Source organism: Phycodurus eques, chromosome 8 (assembly GCF_024500275.1).
Source record: "Phycodurus eques isolate BA_2022a chromosome 8, UOR_Pequ_1.1, whole genome shotgun sequence".
NCBI lineage: Eukaryota > Metazoa > Chordata > Actinopteri > Syngnathiformes > Syngnathidae > Phycodurus > Phycodurus eques.
Genome location: NC_084532.1, coordinates 19,628,399 through 19,648,039, shown reverse-complemented (window position 1 = coordinate 19,648,039; position 19,641 = coordinate 19,628,399). Strand labels below are relative to the sequence as shown.

Below are 19,641 nucleotides of genomic sequence, written 5' to 3'. Positions count from 1 at the left end.
TTTTCGCATAACCCAGATTTAAATAACCAGATTGCATGCAAGTACAGTGGTACCTTGAATTGAGTGGCCCAAATTATTATTTTTTCCAGTTCGGTCTAGTTTATCCTTTGTGTTACATGCCAAACATGAGATAAAATGAGATACATACGGGTGAACTTCAGATACGCCGCCACCCAAGTACTGTGAAGTGGCAAAAATGGAGCAATTAAGGTACATGCCCTTGCAAAGAGAGCTATCTGTTTTGCGTGGATGTCTGCTTATGACATAGCAAAAAAAAATATATTTATGATTGAAGGATACTTTTCCTTCAGATTCCCAGTTAATTCCGCAAATTACCAAATTTCCAATTCGGAATGTTTCCAAAGTTTACTCATCTTCCACTTCCCATGGAAATTAACCAGAACCCTTCTGGAAATTTGCAAATATTCCACACTTTGGCAACCCTATGAACGAATGATGTGAAGATTGCACATGTAATGGATCAAATGATAAAAATGTGATTATTTTCAAATGCACAATTAAGGCAATCTTACATTTACGTTTTTCCCTCTTCAAAATCATGCAGAAATGTTTGCACGCTAAACATCAACGGGGAAAACGGAGGGAGAACCTGGCAACCCGAGATCCCGCAAAGTGTCGCGAGAGTTTATCGCGCGATCCTCTTCGCTTGTGGGCGTTGTAGTTCAAAACAGAGGGCAGTGTCGTCCCACTTTCTTGAGACCGCAGATTGTGTCAATCAAACCCAAATAATCTGGTGCGCAGCAGCAGCAACTCAACGCAGATTATTTTCCTCTAAATAGCACACTGGACAGTTTGACACCTGTTTCTCACAGTCATTTCTCAGAGGACACAAAAGGAAGGGAGGAAAACAACAACAACAACAACACCACCAAAAGGGTTCGATTTTAGTTGCGCGTGGAGTGGGCCAGCCAGCGGAGAGAAAACAAGACGTCCATGCAGGAATGTTGACATAACACGTCGAAAGGTATAGTCCCCTAAATATATATATATTAAGGTATAGTCCAAAATATGACGTCTAATAAGAATAGGTGATGAATTAATGAGCTATATTTTAGGTTGGATGTGTGGTACAAATGACACATTTATTGTTTGTCATTGAAAGGGACGTGCTGAGTCCTTGTTTACGTGCCACATGGTTTGTGTGCAGTATTGCATTACTGGTCGTAAAATAAATAAATAAATAAAGGAAACAAAAAAAGGGAACAAAGCTCTGTTGCGGTATGCTCCTATGTAGTGTTTATTTTGCAGAGATCTTTCTGTACTGGTTCTGAATCTGAATCCTACTTGATGGTCACGACCACCAGCAACAGCAGCAGCGAGGGACACTCATGGCCCACCGCGTGCACGACCACCAAAGTCGCCTGCCAGTGGCCCAGGCCACTGTTCTGAGCCTGCCTCCTTCCAGCCAAGCAAAGGTGTGCCTGCTTTTAAAATCACACTCACGCGTGTTGCGTAAGAGTTGTTTAATTCAACGGATTACTACTGAACTCAATGCATATTTATAGTGTTTGCACAATGGAAAGCTGTTTGAACATTTATTTGAGGTCCATGTACAATTATTGTAGACGCTGTGTCCTCATAAGTGAGACGATTCCTTAGTTGAATAACTGTGTCCTACTAGTATTATTTCCCCCCCTACTATTGCCTTTCACTACTGGACAACATGCGAGGACAATTTAGGCATACTAGTAGGAAAACTATAGTGCATGTTACTAGTGAAGCAAAACTGCACCATCTCCATGCTACTGGTATGGAAACCCATTTTAGCATTTACTTCATATCCAGTTGAAGGACCATGCACTGGTATTCTCTTCTTCCTCACTAGTAGTATGACTAGGGCACTAGTAGAGCAACAGTACATTATTAGCAACGTTTTATCCACAATGGTACTGTATTTCTGTATGACATTTCTGCATGCTAGCAGGACTACTACATGTTAACATTGGGGCAAAACTGTGCTACTAGTACTACTACTGACCTTGCAAAAATAAAAGATACAACTTTTTTTCCCTCTGGCTTTCACTGCAGTTTGACATGTTGACTTTTTATTGTTTCTACTTTATATATATATATATATATATATATATGCGCATGGTGGCCGACTGGTTGGCCTCACAGTTCTGAGGACCGGGGTTCAATCCCCGGCCCCGCCTGTGTGGAGTTTGCATGTTCTCCCCGTGCCTGCGTGGGTTTTCTCCAGGCACTCCGGTTTCCTCCCACATCCCAAAAACATGCATGAATTGGGGACTCTAAATTGCCCGTGAATGGTTGTTTGTATGTGCCCTCCGATTGGCTGGCAACCAGTTCAGGGTGTACCCCGCCTCCTGCCCGATGATAACTGGGATAGGCTCCAGCACTCCCGCGACCCTAGTGAGGAGAAGCGGCTCAGAAAATGGATGGATATATATATTGGCCCGTATCATTGGTATTTTATTTACATTCATTGATCCTTGTGACTGGTTAGAGCGTCAGCTTCACAGTTCTGAGGACCCGGGTTCAATCCCTGGCCCCGCCTGTGTGGAGTTTGCATGTTCTCCCCGCGCCTGCGTGGCTTTTCTCCGGGCACTCTGGTTTCCTCCCACATCCCAAAAACATGCATTAATTGGAGACTCTAAAATTGCCCGTAGGTGTGACTGTGAGTGCGAATGGTTGTTTGTTTGTATGTGCCCTGCGATTGGCTGGCAACCAGTTCAGCGTGTACCCCGCCTCCTGCCCGATGATAACTGGGATAGGCTCCAGCACGCCCGCGACCCTAGTGAGGAGAAGCGGCTCAGAAAATGGATGGATGGATGATCCTTGTGTTTTTATTTTCTGTTTTGTGATGTTGTGTTAAGCACTTTGGTCAACTGTGTTCTTCTGAAAGTGCTCAATAAATACAGTTGGATTGGATTACAAAATTCTATTCATTAACATCAGCAGTAGTATTAGTAGTGCAAAAATGTGAGCTACTGCACAATTTTGCCTCAGCAGTAACATGTAGTTGTCCCACTAGAATGCCAATGTTGTCCTACTAGCGTGTAGAATTCTCTAGTGAATACAAAGACCGTACAAGTAGGTACATGGACTTTAGGTCGGATATCAAGGATAATGAATACATGCACAAACCGCTTTCTATGTTGCACACGAGTTGTCAAGTAACTCATCCAGTCCACCACTCCTATTTTTGTTAATGTAACTGACCCTTAAAAGCTGAGGTGTGGAACCTATGGCTTTTAGCTGCATATACAACCCCAATTCCAATGAAGTTGGGACGTTGTGTTAAACATAAATAAAAACAGAATACAATGATTTGCAAATCATGTTCGAGCAATATTTAATTGAACATTAAATATCTTGTCTTTGTAATGTATTCAAACTGTAAAACTTTATTGTTTTTAGCAAATAATCATTATTTAGAATTTTATGACTGCAACACGTTCCAAAACAGCTGGGACAGGGTCATGTTTACCACTGTTTTACATCACCTTTTCTTTTAACAACATTCAATAAACGTTGGGGAAGTGAGGACGCTCATTGTTGAAGCTTTGTAGGTGGAATTCTTTCCCATTCTTGCTTGATGTACAGCTTCAGCTGTTCAACAGTGCGGGTTCTCCGTTGTCGTATTTTATGCTTCATAATGCGCCACACATATTCAATGGGAGACAGGTCTGGACTGCAGGCAGGCCAGTCTCGTAACTCCACTCTTTTACTACGAAGCCACGCTGTTGTAACACGTGCAGAATGTGGTTTGGCATTGTCTTGCTGAAATAAGCAGGAGCGTCCATGAAAAAGACGTTGCTTGGATGGAAGCATATGTTTCTCCAAAAGCTGTATGTACCTTTTAGCATTAATGGTGCCTTCACAAATGTGTAAGTTACCCATACCATTGGCACTAACACAGCCCCATACCATCACAGATGCTGGCTTTTGAACTTTGCGTCCATAACAGTCCGGATAGTTCTTTTCCTCTTTGGCCCGGAGGACACGATGTCCACAATTTCAAAAAACAATTTGAAATGTGGACTCGTCGGATCACAGAACACTTTTCTACTTTGCATCGGTCCATCTTAGATGAGCTCGGGCCCAGAGAAGCCGGCGGCGTTTCTGGGTGTTGTTGATAAATGGCTTTTGCTTTGCATAGTAGAGTTTCAAGTTGAACTTACTGATTTAGCGCCAAACTGTATTTACTGATATTGGTTTTCTGAAGTGTTCCTGAGCCCATGTGGTGATATCCTTTACACATTGATGTCGGTTTTTGATGCAGTGCCGCCTGAGGGACCGAAGGTCACGGGCATTCAATATTGGTTTTCGCCCTTGCCGCTTACATGCGGTGATTTCTCCAGATTCTCTGAACCTTTTGATGATGATATGGACCGTAGAGGATGAAATCCCTAAATTCCTTGCAATTGTACGTTGAGGAACATTGTCCTTAAACTGTTTGACTATTTTCTCACGCCCTTGTTCACAAAGAGGTGAACCTCGCCCAATCTTTGCTTGTGAATTACTGAGCACTTCAGGGAAGCTCCTTTTATACACAATCATGGCACCCACCTGTTCCCAATTAGCCTGTTCACCTGTGGGATGTTCCAAACAGGTGTTTGATGAGCATTCATCAACTTTCTCAGTCTTTTTTTACCACCTGTCCCAGCTTTTTTGGAACGTGTTGCAGCCATAAAATTCTAAGTTAATGAATATTTGCTTAAAACAATCAAGTTTATCAGTTTGAACATTAAATATATTGCCTTTGTAGTGTATTCAATTAAATATAGGTTGAACATGATTTGCAAATCATTGTATTCTGTTTTTATTTATTTTTAACACAACGTCCCAACTTCATTGGAATTGGGTTGTACATTCCACAAGAGCATTTGTTCCGACGAGTTGTTCAGGTCTAAAAACAAGTAAAACTTCGCCAGAACTGTGTCCAAACACATTTAATCCACAACTGCTCATAATACCTAATGAACATCATATTTTCTAAGTTAAAGACCGACTTAACTGGCCACTGCTGCTTGTTGTTTCATTCAGGTGCACTATGATTGGCTGATGACCAGTCCACTGTGTATGCCACCTCTACTAAAATAAAATAAACTCACTATTTGATCACGTCAAATGAAGGCAGTTTGCCTTCATTTGACGAGACTATTTGACAAGACTTGATGCATTGTGCGCATTCAACCTAAATGCTATTACTGATGTTGACTTATTGTTGCTTTTTCTATATTGTACTGGGCAGCCAGGAGAGAGGCGTGTGCAACATTGACAAAAAAGCCAAATAAAAAGCAAACACACTGCAGTTAATATTTTGGTTGCTCGCCAAGCTGAAGTCCTCTGACGCTTTCTGATGACGTTAAAGGTTCCCCTGCAGTAAATTAGTGTGTAGTGTAGTTACTGTGTACATTCTAAATCCACATTATAAAAAAAACAACTAAGTGTTATGGTAGGCTAGTGTCTGGAGAGCCAGTTGTAATTTTTATTGAAACAATTTCATCGAAAATAGCATTTGACCTCAATAAGAGTATTGAAACTGCACTGCTTTTGTTTTTCCTGGTGAAGCCATTCTTATCGCTTTGAGTGGCTGTTTATTGGGCTTGGCTGCCCTTGAGGTGTGGAAATAGGCACGTGCAAATGTACGCGCACATGCACACAAACACACAAACATGAAGTTTAACCTCCAAAGTCGAAAATAACCCATTGTGATGCATGTTTTTCCCATAGGAAACAATAAAAAGGGAATTAATTTTTGTTATCCTAATAACACAGTTGCCTAAGACCTAACTGAAAGTTTTTGGAAAACAACAACAACAACAATTTAACAAACAAACAAGAAGACTGCAGTTGCTTTGCTTCAACCTTTGCCATGACCTGGATGCGAATCTACACAAAGAAGAAAGAACCATATTTATAGCCTGCGTGTTGGTATTTTATTTTATATTGTGACAGTACGTTAACAATAACCGCTTAGTAACTATACATTAACATTCTTAACTTTCATGCAAGTATAAAGAGAAGTCAACCACTCCGGCAACCAGATAGAACATTTAAAAGCAAAGTTTGACTACCTGGAATTAACATTGTAGATATCAGCAACATAGTCATTACATTTTGAATAATTGGATATCTGTAACGTAATTTTTGAGGTTGAAACAACAGAAATCTGCAATGTCATTTCACCTTGGACAAATGATGTCACTTTTTCCATTCGTACTGCAAGCAAGGGGTTTCTCATTACAGATGTACACTTTTCAACGGCCAATATCTGCAAGTGACTTATGGATATCTGCAACTGATTTGTAGATGTCTGATTCTCCAGTTGGAGATATTTGCAGCCTCATTTTGACGACTTGTAATGTGTGTTACAGATATCGAATGTGTCATTTCAGCTAGTTAAAACGTAATTACACACATTTACTAGGAGATATCTTCAACCGGAGTTACATATATCTACAAATCAGTTGCAGATATCCATAATGTATTTATTTATTTATTATTTTTTATTTTTTATTTAGATTGTTTTGGGTCTATTAATATTGTTTTATTTTAAAAAAATTGTATTCTTTTTTTTCAAATTTTGTGAACATTTTGTATATGACTCCATTTATTATTATTATTATTATTATTATTTTTAATTAGATTCACATTTTTTAATGACAATCTGTGTATCATTTATCAACATGAGACATGATAATATAGTTTAAACAACATTTGGATGAGAAAATAAAAAATGATTAAGTGTGCTTGAAATCACAAGTTCAAGGCCACAAAGATATCCCAAGTTATCGTGAGTGGAATGAGGGTAGGGTGGGAGGTGTAAGGTGACAATGCAATGTCAACGCGAACGTGACCGATGCGTCCTAACTAACAGGACCTGAGGCCCTCCTGGACGGCGCTGGACTCCCTGCTGTGTGGCGCGTTCGCCGGAGCCGTCGCCAAAACCGTCATCGCACCCCTGGATCGCACCAAGATCATCTTCCAAGGCAAGGGGCGGAAACCAAACATTCCCAAGATACGGGTGTCAAAGTTTAACACATGAAGTATTCATTTACATGTTGTTTTCTTTTCTCACTGTAGAATGTTAAGTGTCTGATGTAACTGTTAACTAACTGCTAATCCTCTTAATGGATGTTTAGCCTGCATGGGAGAATTTGTCCTTCTAATCATGTTGTTTTTCCATTCCTCAGTGTCCTCAAACAGGTTCTCGGCTAAGGTGAGTTTCACTTATATCTGTAAAAATCTGCACCCTTTCATAACTTTTATTTTATTTTGACATGCAGTTGTTCAGCACCTAATCATGATGAGGACTGGAAAATATTATATATATGGATATACTGTGCAACAAATATGGATATGACCAAAATAGTTAAACAGTGTATTGGATATCGCCCAACTTTCTCCTCTTTACTTGAAAGCAACAGTTTGTAGTATTTTGGACCTAAAAAGACCATCTTCTAAATTATATGATGATTCGACACTGGCATGTGTGCTCTGTCATTGCCATGACGACCTCGGATCACTTCCATCAGGGGGCTGTAATAATGGTGGACCAGCCAGGACACTGCTATTGCCACGCTAGCGCTAGTGACGATGCTAGCGTTTGTGACACACATGACAAGAACAAAAACATTAATAACTTTTTTTTTTAATTGGTGTGTTTAACATGTTTATTGGTATGACTACTTTATGACTGAAAAACAAAAAAAAGATATATATTTTTAGGATTTCTAAAAAAAGCAAGTAGATTTTTTGTGAAAAAGATGTTTGGTTTTGGAGTGGGGCAAAAATGTAAGACGAAAAAAAAGTTTTTGTTTTTTTTGGTGATTAAAAGAAAACTGATTTTAGAAATCTGACAAAAACTGTCAGAAAAACACATTTTCAGCTGTTTTTTGGCTTTACGATAAAATATAAGAAAAAAAGTAATGGAACTCATTTCAATTATTAAAAAAATAAAGTTCAAAATCTTGAATAATAAGTCATTTTAATTGCTGCTTGGCTGAAACTAAAATCACAGAAACATCGATTAAAAAGACAATTTTCAGAAAAACTAAGAAAAGTCATTGCTGGTGTAAAAAGAAAAATGCTAAAAATCAGGGGCAACATTTCAGAAAATAAATATTTTTAGGAAAACAAAGATTTTCAAAAAAGGAAAAATGTCCCAATAAAGTAAAAAATATAAGAACAATATAAAATAAAAACAACAAAGATCAGATTGGATGAAAAATGTCAGGAAAAGTAACTCTGTTCTTAAAAAAGTTTAAGATTTGCTTTAATCCCCATGTTCCCCACACCCTGCAAAAAAAAAAATATATATATATATATCGAGAGAGAGAGAGAGAGAGAGAGAGAGAGAGAGAGAGAGAGGCTGTACTGATACAGCTCTCACTTCACAACTATTGCAGGAACCCTGGAACAAAATACTGAATCCCAATTGTTCCTCACTGGTGCTGTGGAACCATTCAAAATTAACTATTGGAACCCATTATTGACATCACTCTTTTTTTTCCTACTGTGTCCTAACAGGAGGCATTCGGGGTCATCTACTGCTCGTATGTGAAAGATGGGCTGCTCAGCCTGTGGAGGGGGAACTCGGCCACCATGGTGAGGGTCATGCCGTACGCCGCCATCCAGTTCTGTTCCCACGAACAGTACAAAAAGGTGCTGGGAGGCCACTTCGGCTTCCAGGGAAAGTAAGCACCGCCGGCCGATGTACTTTCACTTTGGTACTTGTCGCTGCAACTCTTCTTCGCTTTGTTTCAGAGCTCTTCCGCCGTTCCCGCGATTCTTGGCTGGCTCGTTGGCAGGGACCACTGCCGCCATTCTAACATACCCGTTGGACATGGTGCGGGCCCGCATGGCAGTTACAGCTAAAGAAATGTAAGTGTTCATGTTGTGGATTTAGGTGATTGTGTTGTTACTTGAACTGTGACTCAAATATTCTTTGGAATTTTGCTGATAGTCTAATCTGAAGTCTATCACTATAGTTAACAGAGTTTTTGGGAGGTTTATTCCCCCCCACTCCGCCATCAATCTTGGTTGAATTTTACAATTTTGGAGCCATTGGACTTTATCTCTGTCTAATCTCATTATAACAGGTACAGCAACATCATGCACATCTTTGTGCGCATCTCCCAAGAGGAAGGCTTAAAGACGCTCTACAGAGGCTTTACACCCACAATACTGGGTGTCATCCCCTACGCCGGCATCACATTCTTCACTTATGAGACCCTCAAGAAACTTCACACAGGTACCTACAGTGTCTTTCAAACAACAGACAGAAAAATCAGGGCGTCTAGTCTTGTACGTCTTCATTCCAAAAAGATGGGAAGTCGGCGAGGTCAAATACGGTCAAGTATCCATTCCAAAAAGTCTGAAAAAAACCAAAGGGTACAAAAAGCGAAGTCATATTTCCCATAGGAAATTCATCAATTCATCCATTCCAGACACCGAAAAATATGAACAAGATACATTTGATAGAGATTAACTATTTGTTTAAGTTACAGAAAACAATGTGATATAAATAGAGAAATGAACATTAAACATCACTTTTACCTTTACTGAAATCTCTTAATGGTATATGAAAGATGGGCAGGAGGAGGAGAGGTTATGTTTTTGGAAGGGGGAATCAGCTATTTTCATATTCTCCTACGAGTTCTTGAATTCTGTGGTTTCTCATCTTCTTCATGATAATAATATAGCACTTTACAAGGCATTTAAAAAGACTTTGCAATTGCATTATTCATTCACTACACAGTCACACCCTAGTGTCGGTAAGCATCATGTATGGCCACAGCTGCCCTGGGGCAGTCTGGCAGAAGCTTGGCTGCCATTCTGCGCCTACGGCCCCTCCGACCTCCAATAAACGCCCAACCACATTCATTCATAGGAAATGTGGGTTAAGTGTCTTGCCCCCTGGGACACAATGATGACATCCGCTGGGGCGGGAATACGGACCGGCGACCCCCCCCCCGGTTGCAGTGCGCCACACCGCCCCAGCAAAAAAGCTAAAGAAAAAGCAAAATTCCAATGTCTTTATCTCTTGGAACTTTCTTTGCCAAGTTGTCATTCAGCCAGTGATGGCTTTTATCACAGAAAATTACATTTGCATCTGTAGCAGTTGGCTATAGAAAACATCCCCCATGATGAATGAGAGTTCACTGCACGTGGACCCTCAGATTCACCTTTTCGCAGATTATTATTTTTTTCCAAAATGGTTCCAAATGTTTTCTTTTTGGGGAGAACCAACCCTGAAAACGCTCCATTGGCAGTTTATTCCTGCTTATTCAAGTATTTTTGAGGTCCACTGTACAACTCTGATCTAACCATCTTCTCTTTGCTCTGCTTCTAGAAAAGACAAAACGAGCTCAGCCGTACCCCGTGGAACGCTTAGCCTTTGGCGCGTGCGCGGGCCTGATCGGCCAGTCGGCCTCGTACCCTTTGGACGTGGTCCGCCGGCGCATGCAGACGGCCGGCGTCACCGGCTCCGCCTACAACACCATCTTGGGCACAATGCGCGAGATCGTGAGCCACGAGGGCGTGGTGCGTGGACTCTACAAAGGCTTGAGCATGAACTGGCTCAAGGGGCCGGTCGCGGTGGGCATCAGCTTCACCACCTTCGACATCACGCACAGTTTGCTCCTCAAAGTGCACCAGATGGGCTTCTCCACCCACTGACTGGCGCAGATGGGATATATAGAGATGAAAAACAGAGTTCAAAGCCACGAGCAATCACTTTTATTGAGAAAATAACAACAATTAAGAAGAATTGTGTGTTCTATGTTTGCAGTACTGTATGTTCTTTCAAGATTATACGGAGACTTTACCTTGGTTATCTTTGATTTATATACAAATGTGTATGGGTTGTGACCATATAGGGTGTATGGTTTCTACCTTACAGTATGTTTCGCCAGCGTCGGGCTGAAACCTACTCTGTCCAAAGTTGGTCAATTTATATTTTTTCCCCAATGGGTACTATTGGTCATTACCCACGTGGGGCTGTTATTTTTTACAAATGATTGAACAATCTTAAGTTTTGAAAATGACTTGCTTGTCATTTTTATTTTTGTTGTTGTTGCTGAAAAGTGATGGTTTTGGGGATCCGAGATTTCCGCCTGTTGCCAGCGAATGATGAATGTCCCATGTGATGCACTGTCATGGTGATTCTAAGTGTTATCATAAGGAGATTTTGTAAAAAAAAAAAAAAAAGCATGTCATCACTGGCCCATCAGCATGCACCATTTGGACATTTTTTTAAATACTTTTTTTTTAAGACCCGTGGCGCAAATTTAACGTCTCCTTCATTATATATGATAACTGGAAATTTAAAGAGCTGTGAATGCCGGATATAAGGAGAAAGACCATGTTAAAAAAAAAAAAAAAAAAAAGCACTTATAGCTTTGTGTTTCGGATAAAAAGAGGTATGCGCTTTCAATGGACATTATAAGAGCTACATTTATGAACAGATATATGTAGATTTTTTTAAAGTAAAAAAGACATGTTCATTATAGATACAATTTATTTAGTATTTCTAATGTATAGTTTGCAATTCAAAGTGAGAATGACCATGCAAAAAGAAAGCGATTAACGCACAACAATGCATCATTTATCCTCATGATGGCGCCCTGGTACAAATAATCATACTTATTGTGCAGGGTCTGAAAATAAAAGGTTGCGAAATCATGTCATGTCTGTTTTGCTTTAAGTGTCATAAATGTTGCATTATTTCAGCAAATAGCGCAACAACTACTGGTATGGTCGGAAAATGAACACATTATGATTATCAAGTATGAAAAATTGTTGACAACGGTCTTAACATACAGCATTTCAAAGTTAGGAACGGGGAGTGTAGGAATGCGACGTCACGTGGTACAAGAACGCAAGAAAACACACTCAGTTACCGCCGACACATTTACTGTAACGAGGAATTCACTACTGGGTTAGTGTAGGTTTGTAATAGATGTAACCAGAACGTACACGTTCTGGTTACATCTCCGCCGCTGGAGTTGCAAAAATATAGAAAAACAATGATATTATTTTTGTGAAAATAGATGATCATCTCCAGTAGGTGTCAGCAGAGAGATACTCCGGTGTGTCGTGGGAGGTTGAGTCACCTCGTGTCCTGGACTTGACCCCCCTCGCCCACTCACGTATCAAACCTCCATTTTATGACTTTAAAAAATTTTAAACTGTTAAATGATTTACATCCAAATAACATTATAACATGAAGCAAAAATCGACCATGTACAAACGTACATTGTCGTGACTGATGACGTGCTAAACTATTGTGTATAAAACACTGAAATACTTTACACTGTAAAAAAAAAAAAAAAGAAATTTTACTTTTTGTTGAAGCAATAAATTCTTAATTTTTTTGTGTGGCTGTGAAAGCTTTGTGATTGGTGGATTTGGTCAATTATGCATTTATACAAATGAGTGTTACCATAACAGTAAACTTCCTCTATCTATTTATCTATCTATCTATCTATCTATCTATCTATCTATCTATCTATCTATCTATCTATCTATCTATCTAGCTGTCTATCTGTCTATCTGTCTATCTATCTATCTATCTATCTATCTATCTATCTATCTATCTATCTATCTATCTATCTATCTATCTATCTATCTCTCTGTATCTCTCTATCCAATGCCTCAATCATTCACTGGAATTAATTCATGGATAGCCTCCATTTCATTTTGTCCTCTTTTTACAGACGCTGTTGGAAGGATAGATGGACGGGTGGAGGGAGGAATCCTGCACTCCATCTCTCATCCCCCTTGCCTCTGACCTTGACTGAGAATTATGGGATGTCCTGCCAACCGACAGGGCGCATGGGCCTGGTATTGCAACAATCGAGACAATACCACTGGGTGGATGCTTGCGTGGTCACGGGGCGGGTGATTAAGCAAAAGAGGAGGAGGAGGAGGAGGAGGAGGAAGAGCAGGAGGAGGGATGGAAAGATGATTCTTGAAGGCGCCGTTGCCATAGGTAACCTGGACCCGTGCCAAGAAGAAGGGGCCCCCGACAATTTGCATGTATTCAAATTGGGCATGAATAATTCACTTTTGACGCCTTCACCCATGTATGGCGGACAATAGCTGTTCACACATACACTAAATCGAAGAGAAACGTGATGGCGGGAGAACAAAAAGCATACCGAGATGTGATTGTGATGCATGCGGCAGTATCATATTTTCCATGGTGGTCTACTGTCTAGATCTGAATGACCTCAGCTACAATAGATGCTGTACAGGCACAGGCGGCTTGGCATCCAGAATGTCAGCAAAACCTCAAAGCAGTGAGGCACATGTGCTAACCAGTAACGAGTAACCAGTAGCACACCGCACTGCCCGACCATGCAGCCCTGCTATGAAATTTACTTTTATAATCTTTCAATTTCAAGAGTGACAAAGTGACTGGTTAGCACATCTGCCTCACAGTTCTGAGGACTGGAGTTCAAATCCCAGCTCCGCCTGTGTGGAGTTTGCATGTTCTCCCTGTGCCTGGGTAGGTTTTCTCGGGGCAATCCGGTTTCCTCCCACATCCCAAAAACATGCATGGTAGGTTGATTGAAGACTCTAAATTGCCCGTAGGTGTGAATGTGAGTGTGAATGGTTGTTTGTTTATATGTGCCCTGCGATTGGTTGGCGACCAGTTCAGGGTGTCTCTCGCCCGAAGATTGCTGGGATACGCTCCAGCACGCCCATGACCCTAGTGAGGATAAGCGGAATGGAAGATGAATGAATGAATGAATGAATTTTATGATTAAAACCTAAAAACACAAGTGCATAGTTTTTTTTCACTCATTCATTGCCATTGACGGCTGTTGAATGCAAATATCCATGTTAATATGGAGGAATGGCAATATTAGTCCCGGTTCCAATCGATTCTCGATGCGCAACCTTAGTTATAACACCACAACACTGATGCTATTCGTTAGCCTGTCCACGGTGTTCCCCATTTTGTGTTAGCATTGAGCTTGCAGAAAGTTATGTAGTTGTGTTAAATACAGGATGTAATTCTCTTTGTTTTATGCTTAGTTTGACAGTAAACTACAACTGGGAGCAGCAATAAACAGGTGGAAGCCTCTTTTTTAAAAAATTGTTTTGCCTCATGCTGCTTGTTGTGACGTGAGTTGAATTGCTGCCACCGCACAGCGCTCGTATCTCATATTTTGCTCACAAGTCAAAGCAAAAGATTGGCGGAGGATGGCTCATATCTCAAGGCACCACTGTATGATATTTCATTGCCTCTCAAGCATATAAAATTATCCCTAACATTTGAGAAGAAGCTCTCTGTATAATTCAGTCCAGTTTGGGACGTGGGCTCTCTAAAGCGTGCGTAATAAACGTGATTAACGTGCTGGTGAAGGCACCTAGCAACGCCGGTGCTGATGTATTGGATGAGAGTGTAAATATTAAAGTATGTGCGTGAGTGAGTGTGCAGACGCCGTGCGTGCCAACCAGCTCTGGACGGCGTCCAGTCGCAGCCACTTTGTTGGGCGAATCAGGACTCGAGCCACTCTCGACGAGACAGCGTTCATAAATCCAGCCGGCATTAAAACACCTTGAGAGGCATTTTATCCAACATAAACTGTCCTGTAAAGGCCTCCCGTGTAAAGTCCCCCTTTATGGGTGGAAAAATATCAAATTGGGGTTTTAAGAGAAGTGTAGTGGCTCAATGTATGTAAAGTGCTGCGGGGACATTCCCTCTCTTTCTGCGCTATAGCTCAGTCTTGTTAATTTTACAAGATCCAGCACATATGGCCACTTATCGCTTGGCAGCGCTGTAAAAAGCTGCGGGGTCACTGCATTACTAAGCTGCTTCCATTAGAGGGAGTGTGCACGCCGGCCTGGACCGCACTCAATCAAACTCACACTGCAATGGCGGCACTGCTCCATGGAGGACTCAAGGCACGTGACTTGACCAAAGTCTGAATTAAGTTGACAATTTTGGACTTCGGACTTGCTGGGAGAGCTTCCGAGTGGTTAGCATGTCTGGCTCACAGTTCTGAGGTTGGGGGTTTGAAAGCGGAGTTTGCATATTCTCACCATTTTTGCATTTGAACAATGCAATTATAATGTGTGGAACAGGTTAGAACCTGGTGAGAGGTGCACACCGGCGGCCAGCACAATCTACAAGGAGAAAAGTGAAGGAAGTAGCGTGGTTAATATACCATGAAGGCAAAGACAGAATCTGAAATTGGCCGAAACGTGTAGTAAAAATTGTTTTTTCACTCTCAAGGTTACAGGACGTCGGAATGTGTTCATCTTGTATCCTTCTTTTTCCACTGAAACCAACTCCAGCCAGTGTTTACGGCTTATTGATGGTTTCTATGACAACGTGACTTGCAAACAGACAAGGGTGGTGGATTCATGGTGGCCATTAATAAACATGCATGTGTGTTTCTTGCAAAAAAAGGAATAAAAAAAAGAAAAACGGAGGTGTGGATGGATGGAAGTCCGTGACAGGTTTTGCATGAGAATGCCTCGGGGTCCTGTGAACCTTCTGCTCCCTATGCACACATTCAATGGTGTCGCCGCGGTCAGCGTGACAAAGTGGGCCCCGGGTTGTCTAACACACACCCGCCACCCGGCGTTTACCCCACCCGCTCACGTCCTTGGTCAGTCCATTTGCTCGTCTGTGTGTGTACACTGTGGGCTGAGCCAACATATCTTATGAGGCGTCTGGGGAGGGCGGCCAAGTTCAGGGGAGGCGAGGGGACGACTGAGCGAGGTTTCAGTTTTTTGGCTATCTTTATTTCAGCAGATACAAAGAAATTCACTGAATGTTGCACTCACTCCAACAACAAGCGTGGTCCTTTCTCTGTACAGTCGACAATAGTCTTTGTTGGTTGCTAGGATTTTGACTGTCCAATTTAAACCATTCATTCATTTTCTATAGTGCCTGTCTTCATTGGGGTCATGGGTGAACTAGCCTAACCGAGCCAAGCAGACTTTGGGTAAGAGCCCTGGTGCACCCAGGACTGGTCACCAGGCAACCACAGGGCACATATACTGGAGGCAAACAACTATTCACGCTTACATTTATGCCAATTTAGTCTTCAATGAACCTAACACGCATGTTTTTGGAATGGACCACTTTTTTGGACCACTCCAAAGTCCTCTCACGGGGTACTCACTGTACGCCGAAAGTCAGCTGGGATAGGCGACATAGGCTTTTTTGTTTTGTTTGTTTTGTTACTTTTTTCTGAAAAAAAAAAAAAAAAACAATAAAATTATATTCTAATCATATTTTGGGTAAAAAAATAAATACAGAGAGTGACAAATAGCATAACAGAGAGAGAGGGAGAGAGAGAGAGAGAGAGAGAGAGGTACTCTCTATCGGGAAAACGAAAATCCATGGGAAACAGATACAGTGGGCTGGTACATGTAACATGTAACATGGAACAATAGTTCCAAAATCACACTGGACAGGCATTTGACTTTTTTTTTTTAATTCTCGATGTTGCATTATTAAAAATTAATTGCATTAGTTAACAATTACGGTAAAATCCTTGGATGTTGTTCACGCAAGTCTTAATGTTAACATAATCAAGCTTGAAAATATTGCTGCATTCCTAATCCCATTCATTTGTTATCTTTCTTTTTGTTTTTGTGTGCACGCGTTTATGCTCTTATTGTTATACACTTACCCGCTTAACCAATATTAAATATTATAGTCAGGATTAGATAAAGTTTGCTTTGCAGTAGCACTTCCGTGTACATGACCCTGTTTGTGTGTTTTACAGCTTTGTGCCCTGCCGTTAATGGCCTTTGTGTTGCAAACTGCCCAGGATGTTAACAACACAAACAAACAGAAGAGGGGCAATTAGATGACAAAGCGCCTTAAGCCCCTCTGCTGTTTCCCCAGGAAGAGTTAATTAACTCTGTCATTGAGCCATTGTTTTCCTTCAGTTTGATGCTTTTAATGCTTGTTGATAGATACAAATAAATAACTGCAAAAAAAGAGGACATAATTAGAATTAAAGCTGCAAGTAGTGATAAATGGGCCGTGGCAGACCCTTTTTCATAGTGAATCCTTGAAATAATCATTAAACTTTGTCGCCATGGTCTGCCCTGTCTTGTACACTTGTTTCTGATTGGGGCTCATTTGGGCAAATGGAGTTTGTCATAATAGTATGCGCCCTGGAATTCGCCCACAAAGGCTGCTTCCGACCCAAAACAACTGACATTCTGTACAGTTGTCCACCCACTTTCGTCTCGATCAGTTTAACTGCTTTTGGGAGTATTTTTTTTCTAACCAAGGGATGCTAAAATACAAATGATTTTTATTTTATTTTTTTTTGATAACCAGGCTTTAGCGCTTTCAACAAGGGGACAGAGTAAGGGAAAACGGATGCAAGGATGGTAGGAAGGACAGAAGGATTCCAAATAACCAGGCTGAATAAAACAAAGGAAAGCGAGATTAAAGGGAGGAAGTTAGGAAGCAGCAAAACAGAAGAGTGAGGGAGGGAGGTAGGAATGAAGGAAAGAAGAATGGAAGGAAAAATGGACTTTTGACCCATCCTGAATTTATTAAGATGATCTGCGTTAAATGTTTTGGTCTGTTTGAAAGAATTATTCTGAAATACTTTGGCATCTACCGTTTCTCAGTCCTGATTTAAGCGAGGCTGTCATCCTCAACACGAGTCATGCAGTGTACACAAACTTCATGTGACATGATCCGTAACTCCATGTATAGGTGTAACGCTATCATTCCCACCATTTAAAGAGCTTTTCCACCTCCCCGATGACCTCCGCTTCGCCTCGCTGGACACCCAAAATGACCTGATGGCCACTGTACTCAAAGTGCGTGTGTGTGTGTATGCACAGGGGTCATTCCAGTGTTTTCCAGAGAGAAAAAAAAGAGTGCCCATGGAGTGTGAGGGAATCCAGCATGGCCAGTGAGCATGTATATCAGGCCATCTCACGGCTGGCTGGAGGCACCCCGGGTGGCCCGCCGAGGTCGATACTGCACTGGTGACTGGACACGCAGAATGGGATAATCTCCGACTTTCTTTCAGGCTCACGAACGACACACACACACACACACACACACACACACACACACACATACACGCTCGTAGTCGATTGTCCGGGCATGGCTACGGAGGCCTGCCCGGCTCTCCTTCTAGGTCTGCACCATTCGAGGTGAGGCCGAGGCCTGCGGGTCCCACAGAGAAGGCACAGAGTTATTGTTCACAGTTTGGATGTCCATTGACTGTATTCCGCTTTTTTACAGCACGGTACCAGCTGAACTAGGCTTGGTTTGGAGCAGTTGGTTTCCATCTGTCTGTAGTAGCGTTCAGACTTGTACTCTAAATCTCCATTTGCTACTCACATTGACAGAAATGAATGACCAACGAATCAGAATTGAATAATTATTACTTCAAGTATTCTGAAATAAATACATACCATTGTCCAATAAATGAAAAATCCCATTTGATTATTTGAAAATGATTTATAGCCCCCTGCTTACGTCCTCGTCAGTCTTGTTTGGGTTGTAGATTTTGTCAAAACACCAGAAAAGAGAGTACACTGACACATTTAAACTGCCGCATTTCAGCCTCCGGAAAAAGCTGTTGCCAAGACGTTTCTTTTTTAAATTTTAAAATGGCTTACTTTAACCAGGATCCCTCAGCGTACGGTAGCCGTGGTCTGTTTTGTGCTTGTCCTAGTGCCATAAAAAGCATTAGTCCACGCTGGTTGGCTGGGAACATCTGGTTCTACGAGCCAGCTAGTTATCTACTAGTTATCCATTAGCAGCTAGACAGGTAGAGACACAGGTTAATTGTACCTTCTGCTATCTACTTGAAGAACATTATTAATTTTTCAGCCTGTTACTATCCAGTGTGTTGTTGGCATAGATAGATGAATGAAGATGCACATTGGGGACGGAAAATATTCAGACCCCCTTAAATGTTTCACTCTTTGTTATATTGCTGGCATTTGCTAAAATAATGTAAGTGTTTTTTCCCCCCTCATTAATGTACACACAGCACCCCATATTAACAGAAAAAAACTGAATTGTGTAATTTTTTGCAGGTTTATCAAAAAAGAAAACCTGCAATATAACACAGCCATAAGTATTCAGACCCTTTGCTGTGACACTCATATTTAACTCGGGTGCTGTCCATTTATTCTGATCATCCTCGAGATGGTTCTAAACCTTCATTGGAGTACAGCTGTGTTTAATTATACTGATTTGACTTGATTAGGAAAGCCACACACCTGTCTATATAAGACCTTACAGCTCACAGTGCATGTCAGAGCAAATGAGAATTATGAGGTCAAAGGAACTGCCTGAAGAGCTCACAGACAGAATTGTGACAAGGCACAGATTTGGCCAAGGTTACCAAAAAATGTCTGCTGCACTTAAGGTTCCCAAGAGCGCAGTGGCCTCCATAATCCTTAAATGGAAGACGTTTGGGACGATCACAACCCTTCCTAGAGCTAGCCGTCCGACCAAACTGAGCAATCGGGGGAGAAGAGCCTTGGTGAGAGAGGTAAAGAAGAACCAAAAGATCACTCTGGCTAAGCTCCAGAGATGTAGTCGCGAGATGGGAGAAAAGTTGTAGAAAGTCAATCATCACTACAGCCCTCCACCAGTCGGGGCTTTATGGCAGAGTGGCCCGACGAAAGCCT

General features: G+C 41.4%; 1 protein-coding gene across 2 annotated transcripts; it reads left to right on the top strand.

Moving 5' to 3' along the window:
• The first annotated feature begins 705 nt into the window (after nucleotides 1-705).
• On the top strand, nucleotides 706-11,673 carry LOC133406722 (mitochondrial coenzyme A transporter SLC25A42-like). 2 transcript variants are annotated; one of them, XM_061684553.1, is made up of 8 exons: nucleotides 706-985; nucleotides 1,270-1,436; nucleotides 6,866-6,977; nucleotides 7,182-7,207; nucleotides 8,518-8,684; nucleotides 8,755-8,871; nucleotides 9,090-9,241; nucleotides 10,343-11,673. In XM_061684553.1, exons 2-8 carry the CDS (start codon nucleotides 1,350-1,352, stop codon nucleotides 10,666-10,668), a joined length of 987 nt encoding a protein of 328 aa, XP_061540537.1. In that variant the 5' UTR covers nucleotides 706-985; nucleotides 1,270-1,349; the 3' UTR covers nucleotides 10,669-11,673. The 2 variants fall into 2 exon arrangements, with proteins under 2 accessions (XP_061540537.1, XP_061540538.1); XM_061684554.1 differs by having other exon boundaries at nucleotides 1,256-1,436.
• Nucleotides 11,674-19,641: the final 7,968 nt, after the last annotated feature.

What these genes read in the sequence shown, in the direction of transcription:
- LOC133406722 (XM_061684553.1), top strand. Translation starts at nt 1,350, where the DNA reads ATGGCCCACCGCGTGCACGACCACCAAAGTCGCCTGCCAGTGGCCCAG. An exon ending in CTCCTTCCAGCCAAGCAAAG is followed by an intron (nt 1,437 to 6,865) that starts GTGTGCCTGCTT and finishes CCTAACTAACAG; the next exon opens with GACCTGAGGCCCTCCTGGAC. An exon ending in GCAGTTACAGCTAAAGAAAT is followed by an intron (nt 8,872 to 9,089) that starts GTAAGTGTTCAT and finishes TCATTATAACAG; the next exon opens with GTACAGCAACATCATGCACA.